This window comes from Nanorana parkeri, unplaced genomic scaffold (genome assembly GCF_000935625.1).
Source record: "Nanorana parkeri isolate BGI_ZX_2015 unplaced genomic scaffold, ASM93562v1 scaffold4, whole genome shotgun sequence".
Lineage (NCBI taxonomy): Eukaryota > Metazoa > Chordata > Amphibia > Anura > Dicroglossidae > Nanorana > Nanorana parkeri.
The window spans coordinates 2,797,032-2,815,929 of record NW_017306272.1 but is presented as its reverse complement, the minus strand read 5'-3'; the positions used below and the strand labels follow the sequence as shown (position 1 = coordinate 2,815,929).

At 38.7% G+C, this 18,898-nt stretch overlaps 1 protein-coding gene across 7 annotated transcripts in view; it reads left to right on the top strand.

Moving 5' to 3' along the window:
* The window catches only part of CHN2 (chimerin 2), a 220,339-nt gene extending 201,705 nt beyond the window's left edge, over positions 1 to 18,634 (top strand). For 3 of the 7 annotated variants that reach the window (XM_018576444.1, XM_018576452.1, XM_018576468.1), the window contains 4 exons: positions 3,780 to 3,857; positions 12,914 to 13,051; positions 17,921 to 18,026; positions 18,234 to 18,634. In XM_018576444.1, coding sequence (XP_018431946.1) covers positions 3,780 to 3,857; positions 12,914 to 13,051; positions 17,921 to 18,026; positions 18,234 to 18,405 — 494 coding nt within the window. In that variant the 3' untranslated portion in view covers positions 18,406 to 18,634. The remainder of the gene's footprint in view (positions 1 to 3,779; positions 3,858 to 12,913; positions 13,052 to 17,920; positions 18,027 to 18,233) is intronic. The other 4 variants (XM_018576483.1, XM_018576492.1, XM_018576459.1 and 1 more) reach the window with 2 other exon arrangements.
* The last annotated feature ends 264 nt before the right edge of the window (positions 18,635 to 18,898 follow it).

The following is an 18,898-nucleotide window of genomic DNA, read 5'->3' as shown; positions in this document are numbered from 1 at the left end:
CCTAAACACACACACCAGGTGTGTGTGATTTCACACAGCAAAACGTATTTATCAACCAAAAAGTCTCTAAAAGCATATTTCCACTAATGCCATATATGGAAAAATCATGCACATGATGCATATATAATGCTGCTTCACAGTTTAGACAAAAATGGTTAGCTTATGCATTTACATTCCTTGCATTCATCAACGCAAGCAACACAACATAGAGCTAATTTACCCAACATCACCTTGGAATTCATTCAGGGCTTTGCACAACACACCTGCTGGGTGTGTACACATTACAAAGGTGTTTAGATTCCACCCATAGATCATGCTGGGAGGGAACACACTGCAGAGGTGTATACACGTTCGTGGTGTGTTTATAAGGTTAGTAAATCAACCCCAATGACTCACCAAATAACGAGGCAAGCTTCAGGGTGAAAGTCAGCAATAGCAGCTCCTTTACTTGTGATTGGTTCCTTTAAATTATCCAAATCTGAAAAAATATTTTCTGACATACAGAAAACAAAGCCCATAAAGTGTATATGAACCCTAACAATTAACTTATTTTGTTTGTACCCGTATGGCCTGCTAAATATTCATTGTAAGCATTTTCAATAAGTCCACAAATTACGTGTTGAACTTTCCAGAAATCTTGTTTGCTGATAACATCAGGTGCTCTCTGCAGCACTCTTATCAGTTATATTGTTACCAGGTGTCTCTGTGGTTTACAAAATACTTCCCTTATGGTTTGGATGATAGAAATAGGGGAGGGGTTCTGCAGATCTCTCCTAGGCTGCTCCACCATACAGTACAGTGAGTGAGTGTTTCCATCCTCAAGAAATGTGTTCCTGGCACCAAGATGCAAGTTTTTTGGGGGTTTCTTTTGGTTAAGATACACCTTATTTGCTTCCTACATTCATACAATAGTCAGGGGTATAGCAATATACAAAGTGTAAGGTTGTTTAATGTGTTTTTGGCATTTTTAAATTGCAGAAAAAAATGATCAGTGTTTATTGGAGTTCCACATAACAGTAGTACTGTATTAATGTATGAAATATGACTGTCATTAGCTGTCAGTGCACACTAGACATAACAAATATACATTCTTCCAGACAAAGTATTTATACTTGGAAACATTCATGAGAATTTCCACTTGGAGTCAAACAGTTCTTGTTTCTATCTTTGGCGTCTATATAAAATCCTGATCTGACTTCAAAAATAGCACGGAAATTTCTCAACAGCTCCCACATTAAGGCCAAGTTTAGAGCGGACCCACATGTAATGTGAAAAGGAACACAATTTATTTGCTGAAAAATCATTAACTGTGATGTGTTGCCAGCTCAGATGAGCATCAAGCTGTCGGGTCAGCCTTGTCTTATTTATGTTTCAACCTACATGATGTGGAAATGGTTGACTTATCATGAATCATATTGCTGTGTTGTCACATATTTCCCATGTACGGACCCACGTCCATTTAGAATTCTTTATAGCTGTTATTACTAATACTTGTGGACAGGGACCTCTAATGGGGAAAATCAGTATGTGGTCCATAGTTTTCTACATTTATGTTGGTGTTATATGTACAAGTTTGGAAAAAATAGGAAAAATATGTTTATTGTCACCATACAAAGTGATGAAAAAATATTTTCTTAGAACACTTCTAATAATGCTAATCTAATAACTTCTAATAATTCTAAGAATACTTAGAATAAACATGTGCTAGGGAAATATGGATTCTGCATATATTTCCAGTTCTGCTGACGATCTGGCTTCCATATTTTTGAGTCACTGACCTGACTCAATGGGATTTATTGGGAATTAGTAATGCATCTACCAGACCTGGGTCAAATAAAAGAATAAGCTGGGATGACTTCCATCATCTAATCACATACAAGCAAAAATACTGTGTTTTTTTAAATTTTCCTTTTACATGATTGGGTACTCTTTGCAAAGTACATTTTCACCACATTCACTTTGCACCTTTGCAAATTAAACAGCTTATTTGTCTTTAGTAAACCAACCCCACTGTATGCAAAATATAAAAATCAGAAAGGTCAGAGTAGTCAGAAGTTTTTATCTGCATACTTGTGCTGGGTAAGTGATTGAAGGTATTAAAGCCAGAGGGTCAGAATGACTTGCAGACAGCTAGCATTTGTTAGAATAAAAAGTCTAAAATGGCAGCCTCCATGTCTTTTTGGAAAGGTTTTCTTTAAAATTAACTTGTGTTTTGCCCATGCAGGGTAAGTAACAGGTTAGCCTAATTGGCACCCCTGGTTGATGGTAGTTAGGCTGGGTTTAGCTAAAGTTTGATAATTATTGTTACTCTGACGTGGCAACTTTTTGAATGTGTTTTGTATTCACTGCTTGTATTTGTTCCCTTTTAGACTGCGGATTGAATGTACATAAACAGTGTTCTAAATACGTGCCCAGTGACTGCCAGCCAGATCTGAAGCGCATCAAGAAAGTATACAGCTGCGACCTTACCACCCTGGTGAAAGCACACAATACCCCAAGGCCCATGGTAGTGGACATGTGCATCCAGGAGATTGAGCAGAGAGGTAGGCCATTTATTCCTGTTCATTACTTGTTTGGATTAAACACCATTCTCCCAGGCTGCGTGATCTTCATCTCTCTCCCCCCCCCCCCCCCCCCCCGCCGGCGGGCCCAGGACTTTATTTTTCCCCCCCCCGAGATGGATGGGCCAGGATTATCACAAATAAACCCAATTATAACTGTCATGCTGTTCTCTTATTAAACATAGACCTTTGCCTTTGAGGCAACAGCCACCTTCATTACAGAGCGTTGTGAGCAGGCAGTATAAGAGAAACACCTTTCTGAACCTATAATTGTCTGAGAGATCCCGATAAGCCTTTTGTTGGGCTACTGATGCCTGTGTGGAAGAGATTGCTAATGTGGACCTTTCCACTTTACCATCAATATAAATGCAGATCGTAATCAAATGCTGTTATAAAGGAGTTTATCTCTACAAATCTACACGTTATGTTTTGAAGAGAAACCCTGTTTAAAGGAAGATGAATACCGTATGTTCTTCCAGACAAAGAAAAGTTGTGAGAGATAATGTTACGAGCAGTATGTTGTGCAGTCCACATGATCAGTGGAAAGTAGCCGGGATGCTTCTTTTAAAAGAGAACTCTTGAATGCATGTATCTTAATCTTGCAATACACCATCATTTTTTAAATAAGAACTGCCTGTACTGTTCCACAACAACCAGTATCCAATCCTCTTCCAGGACAGTCTCTGTGCTGTGTGCAATATATTCTGAAGTATGCATTCTCTATAATACATTTGTGTGCATTAAATAAATAGCAAAACTCCAATTTTTCATCTCAGTGCAGAAACTGTCTATTTACCATGTTCTAGTTTTATAACTCACCCCCCTTCCCTTGTAATCAGTGACTATAGAGGCCTGTGATAGTGATTCTAAGTAAAAAGAAGTGTTCTTCTCAGGAGAGGGACTGTGGATCCTTTGTAAAGAAGTGCAATGAATATTTTGCCATCATGTAACCATTCAGTGAAAATGCTTTGTAGTATAAATGAGGTTGGTGCTCCTTACATCTAGTAATATATATTATAAATATATATATATTTATTTATTCATTGTGAGCGTGTATATGCTGCAAAAATTCCAATGCATTTCCCTTAAATTTCATCTAAGGAAAAATTACAATTTTGGTCATTCAGATAGGGAATAAGAAATTTTGCACAGGACATTTCTGTTAAAATACAGCAATGTAAGTTGTTTTATTGCAATTGTTTCCTCTCTGCTTCATAGGCTTGACATCAGAAGGTCTGTACAGAGTTTCCGGTTTTACAGAGCACATTGAAGATGTAAAAATGTCCTTTGATCGAGGTGAGTTATTGGTAAACATCAGGGAAGGGAATAGATTATGTCTGTGCTGTGCTACATAAAGCAAAAGGTAATTATAAAGCCTTTCCTTGTTTTCAGTCACACATTCTAACACATACATGTGACAGACTTCCCTCCGCACTTCTGGTCATGGAGTGTGTACTCAACAAGTAACGCAAAGTCACATGATGACTGTTCTTGGGACTACATAGCTCAGTCGTTCCACCACTGTGCATGTGTTCCTCTATTAACCAATGTTAGGACGCTGCAGGTGGCAACACACAGAGGCAGCACAGAAGGACAGCCTCAGGAGCTGCTGTCAAGTCTTTACTATTAAAGGGACATTGAAATCCTTTTCTTAATTTGTTTTTATCCGTTTAAATGTTAACAGTACACGCACAAGATGTGGATGAAATTTGTTCCAAATCCAAAATTTCGGATTTGAAATTTCAGATTCAGATGCTTTCGCATGATTTTGGATATGTTATATTTCGGAAATTCGGATGCTCCGAATCTACGAATTTTCCGAAACTTTGTCCGAATTTCGATTCAGAACAAAACGAATCGCACATGTCTACTGGAAAGTATAACATTGTGGTTTGACAGTATAATAATAAAAGATGACAATTTTTCTGCCATATAAAAATAAATGTTTACAGCAGGTGGTTTAGTAAAGTTCACTAAACTCAGGAGTGTCCTCAAGCATAATTTAACTTTTTATTGTGCTTGGATAGATAGGGAAGGGTTAGTAGATGTATTAGACCCATGGTAGATGCACAATATGTGCACACTGTATGGCTGCACAAGGGCCAACTGGGATTTAGGGAACCATCAAGAATCTGATGAGTGCTAGTGCCCTCTCCTACTGTCACACCGACCTGGCCACTGCTCATAAAAAAGACAGGTCAAAGCCAGGAGAACATTTAAGACATAAAGAAGAAAGTTCATACTGTTAAATGTCCTACTGATCTGCAATATCCAAGTAATGTTGGGAGGGGAGAACCTCCTTCACTTCACTCCATATCCTGACTGATATTGAGAAGTGTATTTTCAGTGAAGGGGTGTTCATTGTCTGACCACAGTTAGTTCATGTCATCATAAAGTTCATATTGCACCTCTATGCACAGAGATTACATGTTTGTACTTGTGCATGTAATTGAATAGGGGAGGGCCCATAAATTGTTCTCGCTCAGGCTGCTGACAATATCTACCACTGGTTAGCACCTCTGTTAGGTCTATAATCATGTCTATATCTCTGTTGTTAAGATTTTCTCACTTCCAGGGTAGTCACCAGGATAGACAAAATCTACAACAGAGCACAGAGATCAATAAAAACCTGACGAAGATTCTACCCCTCCGAAACCCTATCCAAAACTTAAAGTAAAGGTTTATGCTGGAATTCCACTTTAAAGTGTCTAAAGCCAAAACATTTTGCTTTAATATTGAGTAGAATATGGAATAGTTAAAAACCCTATCAGAATTTCTCCTTTCTGCCATTTCTCTCTCACTGGGTAGAGTTCTCTTCTTGTCCTGTAGACACAAAAGAGGGAAATGTCTTGTTAGACTGTTATTTTATCACAAGTGTCCCATTGAAAGGCTTCCTCCCTATTTCTCTTGTGGTGATAACTCAGGGTTTTGTTTTTGTCCTCACTTTCAGTCCCACTGATAGTTGTAACCAGGACACAAAGAGAGTGTCAACCGCTCTAACATGGACAACCAGCAGTAATATAAACCTGAACTGACTAACCTCTCACCACTCTATCCAAAACTAAAAAACAAAAAGTTTTGACTCGAGATATACTTTAATGTAGCAGTAGCTTGGTTTGGGTTCATTGAATATTATGACAGTTCTGCTAGTTTTTTAAGTGTTATTTTTCAGTGAAAAACAGTAAGCTACATGCAGCTGTGTTTTATGAGGGGAATCTGTCTGCTTATAACAAGCTGCCCTTGTGTAGTTGCTACAGGGCCAGTAGTAAAGATTTTACTTGCTAGAACCATTCTGGGTTTATTAACCACTTCAGCTGTCACACATGTACACCCCATGGACCAGAGAAATGTTTACATTTCTGCTATGAAAATTTGTTTTGACTGTTATTAGGCAATTACCTTTTTTTATTACTTAAGATAACAAAGTAATACTTTTTTCAGGTCAAACAAGACTTTGGTCATATTGTCTAAGAAAATGTATCTTTTTTTTCCATACACAATCCATACACAAAAAAAGTAACAAAAAATAAAAAAATAAAAGAAAATTCTACTTTTGATCAGTGTTTGTTTAAAAAAAAATAATTGCTACTGTACATTAAATGTATACATTTTATTCTATATTTTCTCTTTTCTAGTTTAACATTTTTAATGTGACACTTTAAGCCTATTCACACCACATACATTGGGGCTGCACTGGCCGTGTTTTGAAGAACAGTCCCAACACAAGACAAGGCAATTTGCCCATAAAACTTAATGAAATGTCACTTGTGACTAGTGATGAGCCGAACACCCCCGTGTTCGGTTCTAACTCGAACTTTCGAACATGGAAAAAGTTCTAACTCGAACTTAGAACTCAATGCAAGTCTATGGGGGTAGAACTCAGAAATTTAAATGTCCCCATTTTGAAGCCTTATATGCAATTTATTGGCCATAAAAAGTGTATGGGGATCTGGGTACTGCCCTGGGGGACATGTATCAATAAAAAAACACTTTTAAAAAATACAATTTTTAAAGGAGCAGTGATTTAACATCACTTAAAATGAAACATTAAAAATTAAATTCATTTAAAGGAAACAATGTGATGTGCAAGGATCAGAGAATCAGCACCGTGCTGGGAAAAGCACACCAGCTATTGATTTGCACAGTGGCTAGTGTGAATGGACCCTTAAGAATAAGGAAACAAATATATTATTAGTTATAAAAGTAGACATTTTTTAAAAATCAGCAGGGAAATAATAGTTAAGGGGAGAAGTGGATGAAGGAGTTGTTTAGGCCTGCTTAGGGTAAATTAAGGGTTAAAAAGAAATAGTTTTGTTTTTTTTACTTGTCAGATTGCTTTAACTTTATAAAGCCCAAAATAAAAGCTGCACTCCCTTTTATAGTACTTGACCTTTAAATAATTGGTGGGTGCTCAAAGTGATAGCCATGGTTGGTGCCATGCCAAATCCAGATGACAGGATACATTTTTATGACTGTGTGACAAAGTCTTAACAATAAATATATGAACATATTTCTTTAGAGTGCGGGTGACTTTGTATCTTCTCATCGCGTTGCTTTAATTGGCATCATTTGTAGATCAAAGCTTGTTTGATCTGCAGATGAATGAAATAAAGTAGAAACAAAAGTAACAATGTTACTTGTTATCTCTCTATCGTACATCTGAACAGTGTTTGTTAACACTTTTGTATAGTTTTTATTTATTTAACACATTTTCATTAACACTGTGTCAGAAAGTCAATTTTACAGCAACAACTATTACAATTGTTGTATTTACACAGTAACTACTAGCTGTCATTTTGACAGCCAGGATTTGCCAGCAGAGGGCAGCAGGGCAGAAGGACAGGGTGTATTACACATGCAGTTTGATTAAGTTTCTTTGGCCATGCTTACTGGTCAAGGTTGTTGTAATGTATTTTTAGTAAAATATCTATTTTGTTTCAAATGCTTTCTGAGTCCGTCACCCTGAACAAATATAAAAATAAGGAATTCAGTTTGTTCTGCAATTTTTTGGGCTGCATGCTTAAAGGAGAAATATGGGATGAGTGAAATACACTCATCCCAGTAGTTAGAGTCGACGTGTGACAGCTGCAGTGTCACACGTCGCCTCTATTGATCAAGAACTGAGCGATCACAAACGGATGTTCACTCAAGTCACAACCTTCTCCCTGCAGAATGTAGTGACTGTCAGTCACCGCTCTCCACAGGGATTCCCCCCTCCCCTCTCTGTTCCTCCATCGCTGACTGGAGGGACAGATGGGGGAGGGGACGGGCATACCTGGCTCTGCCTCTATAGAGCCGGCTGTCAATCAGATAGCGGGGTAAATCCCAACAATATTGTCGGGATCCATCCTGGCTGCTGTTGTAAAGCCGACAGTCGGCTTTACAAGTTTAAACAGAGTCCCGGCGGAAATAGCCGCCGGGAGTCTGTTTAAACAGCCCCGATACTGGCGACGTACACTGTACATCGTCAGTCACGAAGGGGTTAAATAGAGCATTAGATTAGAGACCATCGTGTCACTTCTTGTGTGCCACTTTCCGCTGTGAGCACGTGCGCAGTAGCATACGTTTTCTGGCAACCCGGAAGGCTGGAACTCGCGCATGCACAATAGAGCTCGAACTTCCGGCTACGGCCTTGCACTGGGCCTGTAACTCAGCAGCATTGAAGCTAGGCACAGTCAGGCAACTGGCATCTTCAGAGCAAAGCCAGCAATGTTAACCCATGTATTTCTCTCATGACTACAGTAAAATGACCATGTTAGGGGGTTAAAAATGTAAAAAGCAATTCTGTTGAGAAGCAGGTTTATAATTGCTTCCCAATAGCCAGTTTGCTGAAACTACGCTCACTTACGGAGCGCTGTGCACCGATGCTATCCAGTACTTACTGGGGTATGGAATAGCATGTTCCCCACTGGTCACTATTGTTCTTTCCACTGACCCCTACATCACTACAGTGTCTTGCTGACTAGGGCATGGCAGGAGGAACCACAGCAGCCAGCAGAAACATGCTATTAGGAACACCAGAGGTAGTACCAGTGGTTCACAGGGATCTGTAATAGTGCAAAGTTTCAGCAAACGGGCTGCCATACAGGTCAGCAAAAAGCTGCTTCTTGACAGTGCTTGCTTTTTGTCTTTTCTTAGCCCCCTGACAGAGTCACTTTAAACAATATTTTCTATTCTGTGAGACAACCCACAAAAGTAAAATTGTGCTTCTACTGCAATTTAAAGGTCCCATTTAAACCCAGTAAAATAAATGATGAGCCAGTTAAATGCTGTGAATCTTGTTTTGTACAATGGATAATGTTGTTTAACTGCTTTAATGTCATTTTTACAAGTTTTCAGTTTACTCAAAAAAACCTACATATTAAATGATAATATTTATCCTCTATGGAGGAAGTGAATGGTATTCTTGGTAAAGAGAATTTGGATTCAGTTTCAACTTTACAAAGGGCAAACCGTTTTGTTCAATGGAGTGGAAATCTTTACAAATGCATTTTGATATTTGTAATCAATCCCCTTGGTACCAATAAGGTGACTCTATAAAATATTTATGTTGACGCTTGTTTGGAAAACGGTTTTAGGTTTCCCAAGGAGTCCTTCCTTTTAGAAAAGAAAATTCTCATTATGTTACTGTCATTATTAACCTAGAGGAGGGGAAAACAAAAACAAAAAATGTTCTACTACGCATATGACATCACAAAATGTACTTCACTTGATGTGGAGAAGACAAGAATATTTCATACTCTCATAGACACACTGAATAAAATATTTAAATGAAGCAAACTATAAATGAAATATTTAGGAAAAACAGGGACTCTGGAATGAAATAGCGGGCTTCATTCAGGAAAGTTTATTAAATTAAAGACTTCCACTCATTTCTTTATTTTATTTTGCATGAGTTTGCTTCTTAATGCTCCCATGAGTTATCATTTCTATGTGATTTGTTTTCACATACGAATGTATGCGAAACTTAGTAATGGCACATGCAAATTTACTAGAGATGTTCAGATACCAGCTCGCATAATAGTGCCGATACTTGGCACGAGAACTAGCTCTGGTGCTCCACCATTGTCCTGAAATCATTACTCCGTATTGTTTTAGAAAAACTGTCACAGGACAATAAACAAAAATTGCCCTGTATGCTCCGTAAAAATGAAAAAATGACAGCTGCCTCCTAACTGTTGAATTTTTTTCTAGTCTAGTCTTGGAGCTGGAAAAGTATCTGTATTTGTATTGGTACCAAGTATGGTACTTGGTATCTGAATATCCCTAAAATGTACCATTTGCTTTGAGTGAATACCAGTCTATGGTAAATGGTAGGGAGGAGACTCTTATAAATACTGTCCCCAGTGCCCGTAGGACTGTTCATTTTGTTATTTGCTGTATGTTATGTTTTTCTTTAAAGTGCAACTCGAGCCAAGCTTTTTCTTTAGTTTTGGATAGAGTGGTAAGGAACACCTGTCAGGTTTCAATTGCTGTCTGTGACTTCATTAGGGAGATCCACTCTCTCTTTGTGTCAAGGTGACCATTAGCAGTAAAAGTGAAAGAAAATCCAAAATTTTGGGTTGTCATCAGAACAGGAATAGATGGGATAGATGGGAAATCTTCAAATGGGGACACTAGTTCTGGTGCCCTGCTGACCCCCAGGGATTTCACGCTCTTCGTGAAGGGAAAGCTTCCCAACAGGAAACCGATGCCAAAAAAGCTGACAGGGGTTATAACCAGGCCCCCCCCCCCTACTCTATCCAAAACTAAAAATGTTTTTGCTTCAGTTCTACTTTAATTTGCCCTTTTCTAATGTCTTCTGGCCAGTCATGTAATGTGCTGGGTTCTCTTAGGTCTTCTCCTAGTTGTAGATGGCCCTGGATAATACAGATCATGACGCTGAAGTGATGACTTGGCACCATGCTATAAGTGCAGGGCACCATGCTTAAAGGGCAGGTCAGTGAGTAGTATAGATATTTAATATTCAGATTCAGTTCACAAGCAAGTAATGATCAGCCCACTGCAATTATGATAAATGCACAATAATGATATACATACATAAAGCCAATAGGCATGGTAAAGCCTCTGCCTCAGTTTCATGTCATCTATCAGTCATGTTCCTTACTGCACAAAGGGGCATCTTTGCTAAGATTTCCTTACAGCATACGTTTTTGGTTGTAATCTGCTCAGCCACAGTCAGCTTCCATGTATTTAATTTTGGTTGTAATCTGCTCAGCCACAGTCAGCTTCCATGTATTTAATAGCTATTATATTTGTGCTTCTTTGCCAGTGAATAGGTTATGAAGTGATCCAGGGGCTGGGCAGTCACATGGTCAGGGCATGAGAAACAGGTGCAGCATGTTTTGGATCAGACAGTCCGGCCCATTTGTGTGAATGGTTTTCACTGATCCCCTGTTGACAATTCATTGAGAAGTGACTTTCACAGAACAAAGGAGCAGTTTAATGTCCTGATGGGTGCAGCTGCTGTTTTTTTTGTTCCTAAAATGATTTTAATTGTTTATTGGGGAGTGCAGATGAAAGCATAGCAAATAATGAGAAACATCATTACTGTCGCTGTTGAGACATAATACAGAGCTCTTGCTACAGCAGTGGGAGCCAATTCCACCTACCAGGCTACCACTGCCAGGACTATACTGTTCGGACACTCACTGGGCACATATTAGCCTTACTAGGCACACTTCTTTTCTGAAGTGCTTCAAAGTGTTTTACTGGCTGTAGATGAGCATATAGCTCCAAGAGAGCAACAGACAGGAACCAACTGCTGTTTCCTGCACAAATTAGTAAATGGACACATGTGGTTTGGCTACATACATGTAGATTTTGCAGGTTGATAGAAACTCCTCATGTGTGATAATAGAGCTTCTGATTTCAGAGCCAAACGTTTCCCCCAGGGATACCCCTAAACAGCCCCTTACTTACCTGAATTTTGTGCAGGACCATGGGATCAGGTTGATATTAGAATATTTATTTCCAGCTTAATCTGCATTGCCCCTCTATTCCTACCTCCGTCTCTTCATGAGCCTGCTGCAGTCTTGCTCACACAACCCCAAGCATGAGAGGGCACAGCACCGAGATATGTGGCAAGAAGCTGAAGTGCAGGAAAAGCAATGCAAGAAGTGTAGTTAATCTGGCTACATGGCATTAAATAAAACAGAGTTTGAAAAGGAAATTGAGTGCAGTCTCTGAATGTAATAACATGAGGTTGTATTCTGGACATCATTAGCAGCTGATTGATTTTGCCTGCCCCTTGGAGATGATTCATAAAGGAATATACTTGGCAGAACCTACCAATTATTTTGTTTGGCGTTTAGAAAACTTAAAGGGGCAGATTTCTTTTATCTAAGAGAAACACTTGTGTATCAATAAAGTGTCTAGTTTCACATTATAACCTGCATTAAGAAAAAGACTGCTTGAAACAGACTACAGACACTCCTCGCTTGACGGCCAAGTTCCGTTCCTACGACTAGTTTGCTAAGCGAATTGGTCACTAAGGGAGGAATAGAGGAAATCGTCCCTAATATACAGTACATTATTAGGTTTGCAAATACTAATGTACAGTAGTGAATACTGACCAACTGCGGGAACAAAACTGAGTAAGGGTGATGCAAGATAAGCTTGACCCAAGTTATCGTACAATGTAGAAATACTGAAAAGCTGGTTGTAAGTCCGAAAGTGGTCTTTAATAGGTAGGTCGTCAAGTGAGGAGTAGCCACCATGTTTCTTTCCCATTTTTATAAACAAACCGCAGTGTGTCATGTTGGCCTGAAATCTTGGGCAGTCTAGAAAAATTATGATAGTTTGTAGGTAGTGAACTGAAAACTATAACAAGGGAAACCCTGTCCTGTTCTGTTTCTCCAGTTGACATTCCATTGACTTAAGGCATGTATATTTTTAGAAAATGATTTCCTCACACTGATTTTCACTTCTGTTCTTGGTGGTGAGGTATGCTGCTATTTCTCTTTATGGCACTCTACATATTTCTGTGTTACTGCTGTATCAACACTGCCACCAATGTATTTCCCAGCTTTTTTTTTCTATAGGCAGACTGCACTGGAAACAATAACAAATACTCTCAGCTAAAACCATCTGAAATTAGTAGGTTTCAGCAATAAAAATGTTTGCAAACTCAACAACTAAAACCTCATATTACCTTTAAGTTGTTAAAATTAAACCTTTATTAAAATAATACCTAGTGATGATGGGCCATGCAGGGATGTCCTACTATAGTGTGTCCACCCAATAAATCACAGAATAAAGAATAGGATGTGTTTGATTCGTATTCATTTGGAGTGAAACTCTTTTGTTGCTTATAATGGGCAGTATCGCAATAAGATATCTTTGTTTTGCAGATGGCGACAAGGCGGACATTTCCAATACTACCTATCCAGATATTAACATCATTACAGGTGCTCTGAAACTCTATTTCCGGGACTTACCTATTCCAGTAATCACTTATGATGCATATTCAAAATTTATTGAAGCAGCAAGTAAGTTTATCATCTCTTGGACTTTTTTTTATTGTGCTCAGTGTGATGTGTATGACTGTGCTAAAGTACGGAACTTAGTAGTTTGAAAAAGCTGATAGCATAGTGAATTATCTAGGCAGGTAAGCTTTATGCTCTTTGATCTGCTCTGTAATCACTACTGGTTCCATGTGGAATAGAGGATGAGTTCAGCTAAACTTTTGATAAAGGTACAGAAGTTCACTGATAGATTGCGTTCTGTAGCAAAGGCATCTAAAGCTGATTGTACACAGACCATGCACTCACTGTGGACACTGATCTAGCTCCATCATATGCTACTTACATATTATGTTTTTATGCTGCAGAACTGGAAGGTGTTGAACAGACTGGACACCCAGTGCACATCTAAGAGGCTTGGGTGACCAGTCTTTTCAACACAAATGCTGCCACTATAACAGTTGTCGGGCAGCATTTCCTGTTCAATTCTAACTAAAAGGGTGAGTGGTTACTTTAAAAAATATATATTTTGGTATGACTGAACAGCAGCTTCAATTAGGATCATGTAGGCATCTACTGCAACTAGTTTCTCTATGCACTCATTTATAAACTTATGTTGCTGTCCAGCCAATCATAAATAACTTGAATCATCTAATTGCAATACCAAGCAATTAAATATGTCCAATGCCAAAAAAAAAAGGGATGTTTTTTTTGTGTGTGTCCTATTTGGTATTTTACGGTCCTTTCCTGTCTCAGAGACACAACAGGAAGTGAGACAACGGGGTTAATTTAATAACCTTATAAACACACCGCGAACATGTATACACCTCTGTAGTGTGTTCCCTCCCAGCATGATCAATGGGTGGAATCTAAACACCTTTGTAGTGTGTACACACCCAGCAGGTGTGTTGTGCAAAGCCAAGCATGAATTGCAAGGTGATGTTGTGTAAATTAGCTCTACATTGTGTTGCTTGCGTTGATGAATGCAGGAATGTAAATGCATGAGCTAACCATTTTTGTCTAAACTGTGAAGCAGCATTATATATGCATCATGTGCATGATTTTTCCATATATGGCATTAGTGGAAATATGCTTGTAGAGACTTTTTGGTTGATAAATACGTGTTGCTGTGTGAAAATCACACCCACCTGGTGCATGCGTGTGTTTAGGTTAGTAAATCACCCCCAAGATCTCTAAATGAGGTGGAATCCCCTCTTAAGATACCACAACAGGTGTCCCCATTGCAAAATATTAATTTAACCGCCTGCTCTGATGACAGTTCGTATTTCACATCAGACAACAATCAAAACCTTAACAGAGGTTATAATACATCTCCCCTCTGTATCTAAACTGCAAGTTCCGCATAAAAACTAGGCTCTCTTCCCCCATCATTAATTAGGTAAACAAAACAAAAAACGTGTAGGAGAAAAACTTTGATAAATATACTTTTTGGCTTCCATACTGCAGGAGGTGATGTCACTATCCTTCCGATGACATATTGAGGAATGCGTATTAGTCCAAATCGCGCACAACAATAAACACAGTATATAAATGTCTTCTTGTGAAATCTGGGCTACTCTGCATTCCCTGGGATCTCGCCAGAAGGAGTGTGTAGTTACCCTCAATTGATGCTTTGATGAGACACTGAGGGAGAGATAGAAGAACATTGCATTGTGATACACGATCTTAAGTTTTTGCTTGCTCGATATTTTTATTAAGTTTTCAAGTATCAAATGTCAAATATAGCATTCGAGAAATAGGGTCACAGTGATAAAATCAGGTGTACAAAGTCCTCATAGATAAGCAATTGTTAGAGCACATGCATGTACATCATCTCCTACAGCGACCAGGGCTTATAAGGCAACACCCAGCATGCAATGGTAAATTGCAGAAGAAAAGGTGGGGGTAGGGAATGCAGGGAGGTATAGGGAGAGATGGGGGAAGAAGAGGTGGTGGTGTAGGCACCGCAGGGTTGTGAGCCAGATCTTATGACAAACAGCTAGTGGCGCTCGTGGCCCTTAAATATCCAACAAACTATGTAATAAATAGTTACATAGTTCATAAGGTTGAATAAAGACACATGTCCTTCCAGTTCAACCTATATATTTGTATGTCTGTGTGCACATGTCAATCATGCAATCCAGGGATCCTATACCTTTTTGATTGTGAACATAGTATCAAATAGCTTAGCCGACAGCTTCTCATTGGAAATGGCCAATGGAATATATATTTAACTTTGGCTGAAGGTAGGGAGTCAGAAAGCCATGATTTTGCAAAAGTCTATTTGTTAGAATGTGTATCATCAAGATAAATTGGCGAATAGGAAGGCCTTTTGGTTTGAAGCCAAAATGTGCCACCCTTGAGTTCATAAATAAAGACACTCATAACAGAGTACGGAGCATTGCCTAGACTTTCCTCCATAAGGTTTGGGCTACCGGGCACAACCACTATGTTTGCAAATGTACCCAGCTCAGGAAAACCCTAACGATATTGTGAGAGCACCCAGGTATCATGCGTGTCATTTTTGTGGGGACATAATACCAAGGAATTAGCACCTTGTAATTGGTTTCTAAAGTACCCAAGTTCTGAGACAAATCCTTGACAGTGTTCTTATATCTGGGACCACATGTCCGGTTCCAAGGAACCAAGATCAGTTGTACATTTAGCCATGTAGTTGTGGGTGGCTGTGGAGGAGCCATGTTGTAATGTGTGTAATATAATCAAGGAGGTCTTAATTTGTTTAACATAGCTCATGTGATCTGTGGGTGAATACATAAATAGTTATCTTGTTTACCACCCAAATCAATGTGCATGTTGTCCGTTTACATTTGTAAGCTGTAATTGCACAGAATTTCTAGAGAAAACATTATGGCACTTTTACTCATCAAAGCTCGCTGTGACCTTGCCATGTAATTATCCTTTTCAAAGTTCAATGAACAGATAAGAGTGCAGTTATTATTTTTCTGCATGACAGTTTTATTATATCTTCCGTTAAGGGCATTATGACTCCTTACGCTTTATTTTGCCATTATTTATAAAGTGCACACCATAATCTTTAGTCACAGTCCAAACTTACTTCATTATTTCTAGCATATGTCTTAACAAGTCCTGCAGGCATTCGGTGCATCATTTAATCATTTTATATTGACCATAAAAACATTTCTCTTTATTTTAGAAAGTGTCTGGGGCTTATTAATGCAGTTTTATTTGTATTACCATTTTAGAAAAACAGACCATTCAAAAAAGTCAGACAAATTCAAACAATTCTTTGTTTTACATTTATGCATTATATTGGCATAAAAAACATTCACTGCTTACCAATATATTTGGCCTGGAGTTCAGCTTTAAAGTGTCATATTTTAGCTACAGAGGATGCCTGGTTGGCCATAACTTTTATTAACACTGAAAATACATCATGGAGAGTGGGACAATATTGTCACCAGGGCCGGATTTCCCACAAGGCCACCAAGGCCTGACCTCAGTGCAGCAGAGAGTAGAGGGGCAGCAGGGGTGTGAAATTCCTATTGCCCATACTCGGGACATTCAGTTCCGGGCACCGGGTGGGTAGTTTTTTCTACATTTAGCCCTGCAAGTCAAAAAGTTAAAAATAATAAGATAAATAAATATTTGAAAATGTAAAAACAAAAAGTAAAAAAAATAAAGAAAAAAAATGTAAACTAACCCTGCCGCCCCCGCCATCTGTTTGTCATTCTCCATTAAGTGGGGGGGGCTATGGTGGGGAGGGGGCGCATTGAGGAGCCAAGCATTGCAGCAGCAGAGAGAGTAGATCCGGCCCTAATCTTGACTCCTACTGCCTGAAAACAGAAGTGTATCTAAACCTAAAAACAAAAATGTATATATTTTAGCTTACCAGTCCTTAGATGTGGTGGCTGCATTAATTGTCCTTTTTATTTCCCCTTTATTCCTTGCCAGTAACACACACCTTCTGGCCTAGAGTGACAATGCTCACTAAACCTACTGTAACAGGATAACAAAAACAGGACAGGACTACAGACACCCCCCCCCCTCTCCTTTTCTCCAGAACATAAAGTGCTGTGGGTTTGTAGTCCTCAGAGATAGTTGAGAAGAATGTAACTGATAACAATCAGCAGAGGTAGAGTGCACATGAAGTTATCAGCTGACAAGTTGGGCTTCAGTTCTCTTCTCCTGGACTACAGAACCATCCCCCTTTATCAACATAGGCAGTTAGTAACATACTGGATTTCCAGTAGCCTCAACAGGTGTTTTCCTGTGCTTGTAGCATTTTTAAAGAGATGCCTGCGGAAATGTGCTTGTATTGCATAAGTGGTTTTTATTTTGCCCAGACACACATCTTCGGCTCCATTTGCAAGTGTGAATAGGACCTATCGCACGAGTGTCACAAATTCAACTCGTGATCTCCTGCAGACGGGATGTACTGTACAATACAGTGATGTGACCGTGGTGGCAGCTGCTTGCAGGCTGTTCCTATGTAATCGCTGCAGTTTCCTATAGATGATCACACCTCGATGCAAACTGTAATTCATGAGACTTATGCGATAGGTCCCATGTGAATGGGGTCTTAATCATCAAGCTTCTATCAGAAGCAGAAATAGCAGTTACGAGAGGAATGACCCCTAATATAAAGTAGTGGGCTTCATATTTTCCCCAACAAATCCCAATATTAAAGAGGAATTGTTATATAAAATAGTTGCAACATATCCATGACCACTCAGTGGCAGCTGTTTTGTACAGTATACATGACTCTGATGTGAGATCTTATCAATGGCATAATGTGTGTAACTTCCTTTGGATTACTAGGTGCTTTGTATTGCCTGAACACCAAATGGCTGAACTATGAGACCACCATGAGCATTGAATCAATCTAATGTCATGTTCTTTTTTCTTTTTTTTTAGAAATATCCAATCCAGATGAGAGATTAGAAGCTGTACATGAATCATTGATGCTCCTCCCACCTGCACATTTTGAGACGCTGAGATACCTAATGATCCACCTTAAAAAGTGAGAAAAAAATGATTTGTAATATGCTATTTATCAATTGAATTCGATAATAACCAGCAAGCCTAAGCTAGCTGCAGATAGAAGTTAAAACATGGACAGTGATTCTAATCCTTCCCCCAATCTACCCTTAATAAAAATATATATTTGGCTAGACATAAATGGATCGGTATTATGTAATATTGATTGCGATGTTTTATTTTATTTCAGTGTTACACAGAACGAGAAGGACAATCTTATGGGGGCAGAAAACCTTGGTATTGTCTTCGGACCGACATTGATGAGACCTCCAGAGGAAAACGCCCTAATTTCCTTAAATGACATGCGACATCAAAAACAAGTTGTGCAGCTCCTAATACAAAATGAAGATGTTTTATTCTGAATGAAGGATAGGTTTTTGCATCCAGAGCTTTAGACATGACATTTAAAGCAGCAAAAAGATGTATAATAACATAAGTTCAGTAGTTGGACTTTAGTATCGGTTGAACTGCAGATACAATACATGCCAAATTATTTGAATCATGTGTCTCATAGACATGTGAATTTATCTCCTTTAGAAAAGGAGAAATACACACAAAGATAATCCAGCCAGGTTGTTTCTTTGCCTTGTTTTGTCCTTTTAAGGAATATTTTTCAAAAAAACAAAGTCCTCTGATCAAAAAAATATTTTTCAACCAAGCGAGGCTGAATTCTGTGGTCCTATCCACACATTCCTATTTTTAAAATGTCAGCATGGCATACTTTATACAGTATCCTTGTAAATATTAAGGGATGTTAGCGAGAGTTTAGTGCTTGAATTGAGCTGTCATAAATGAATGAATATGAAACAACACCGTTATTATATTTGAAAAATATTATTCTTAAAGTATTCATTT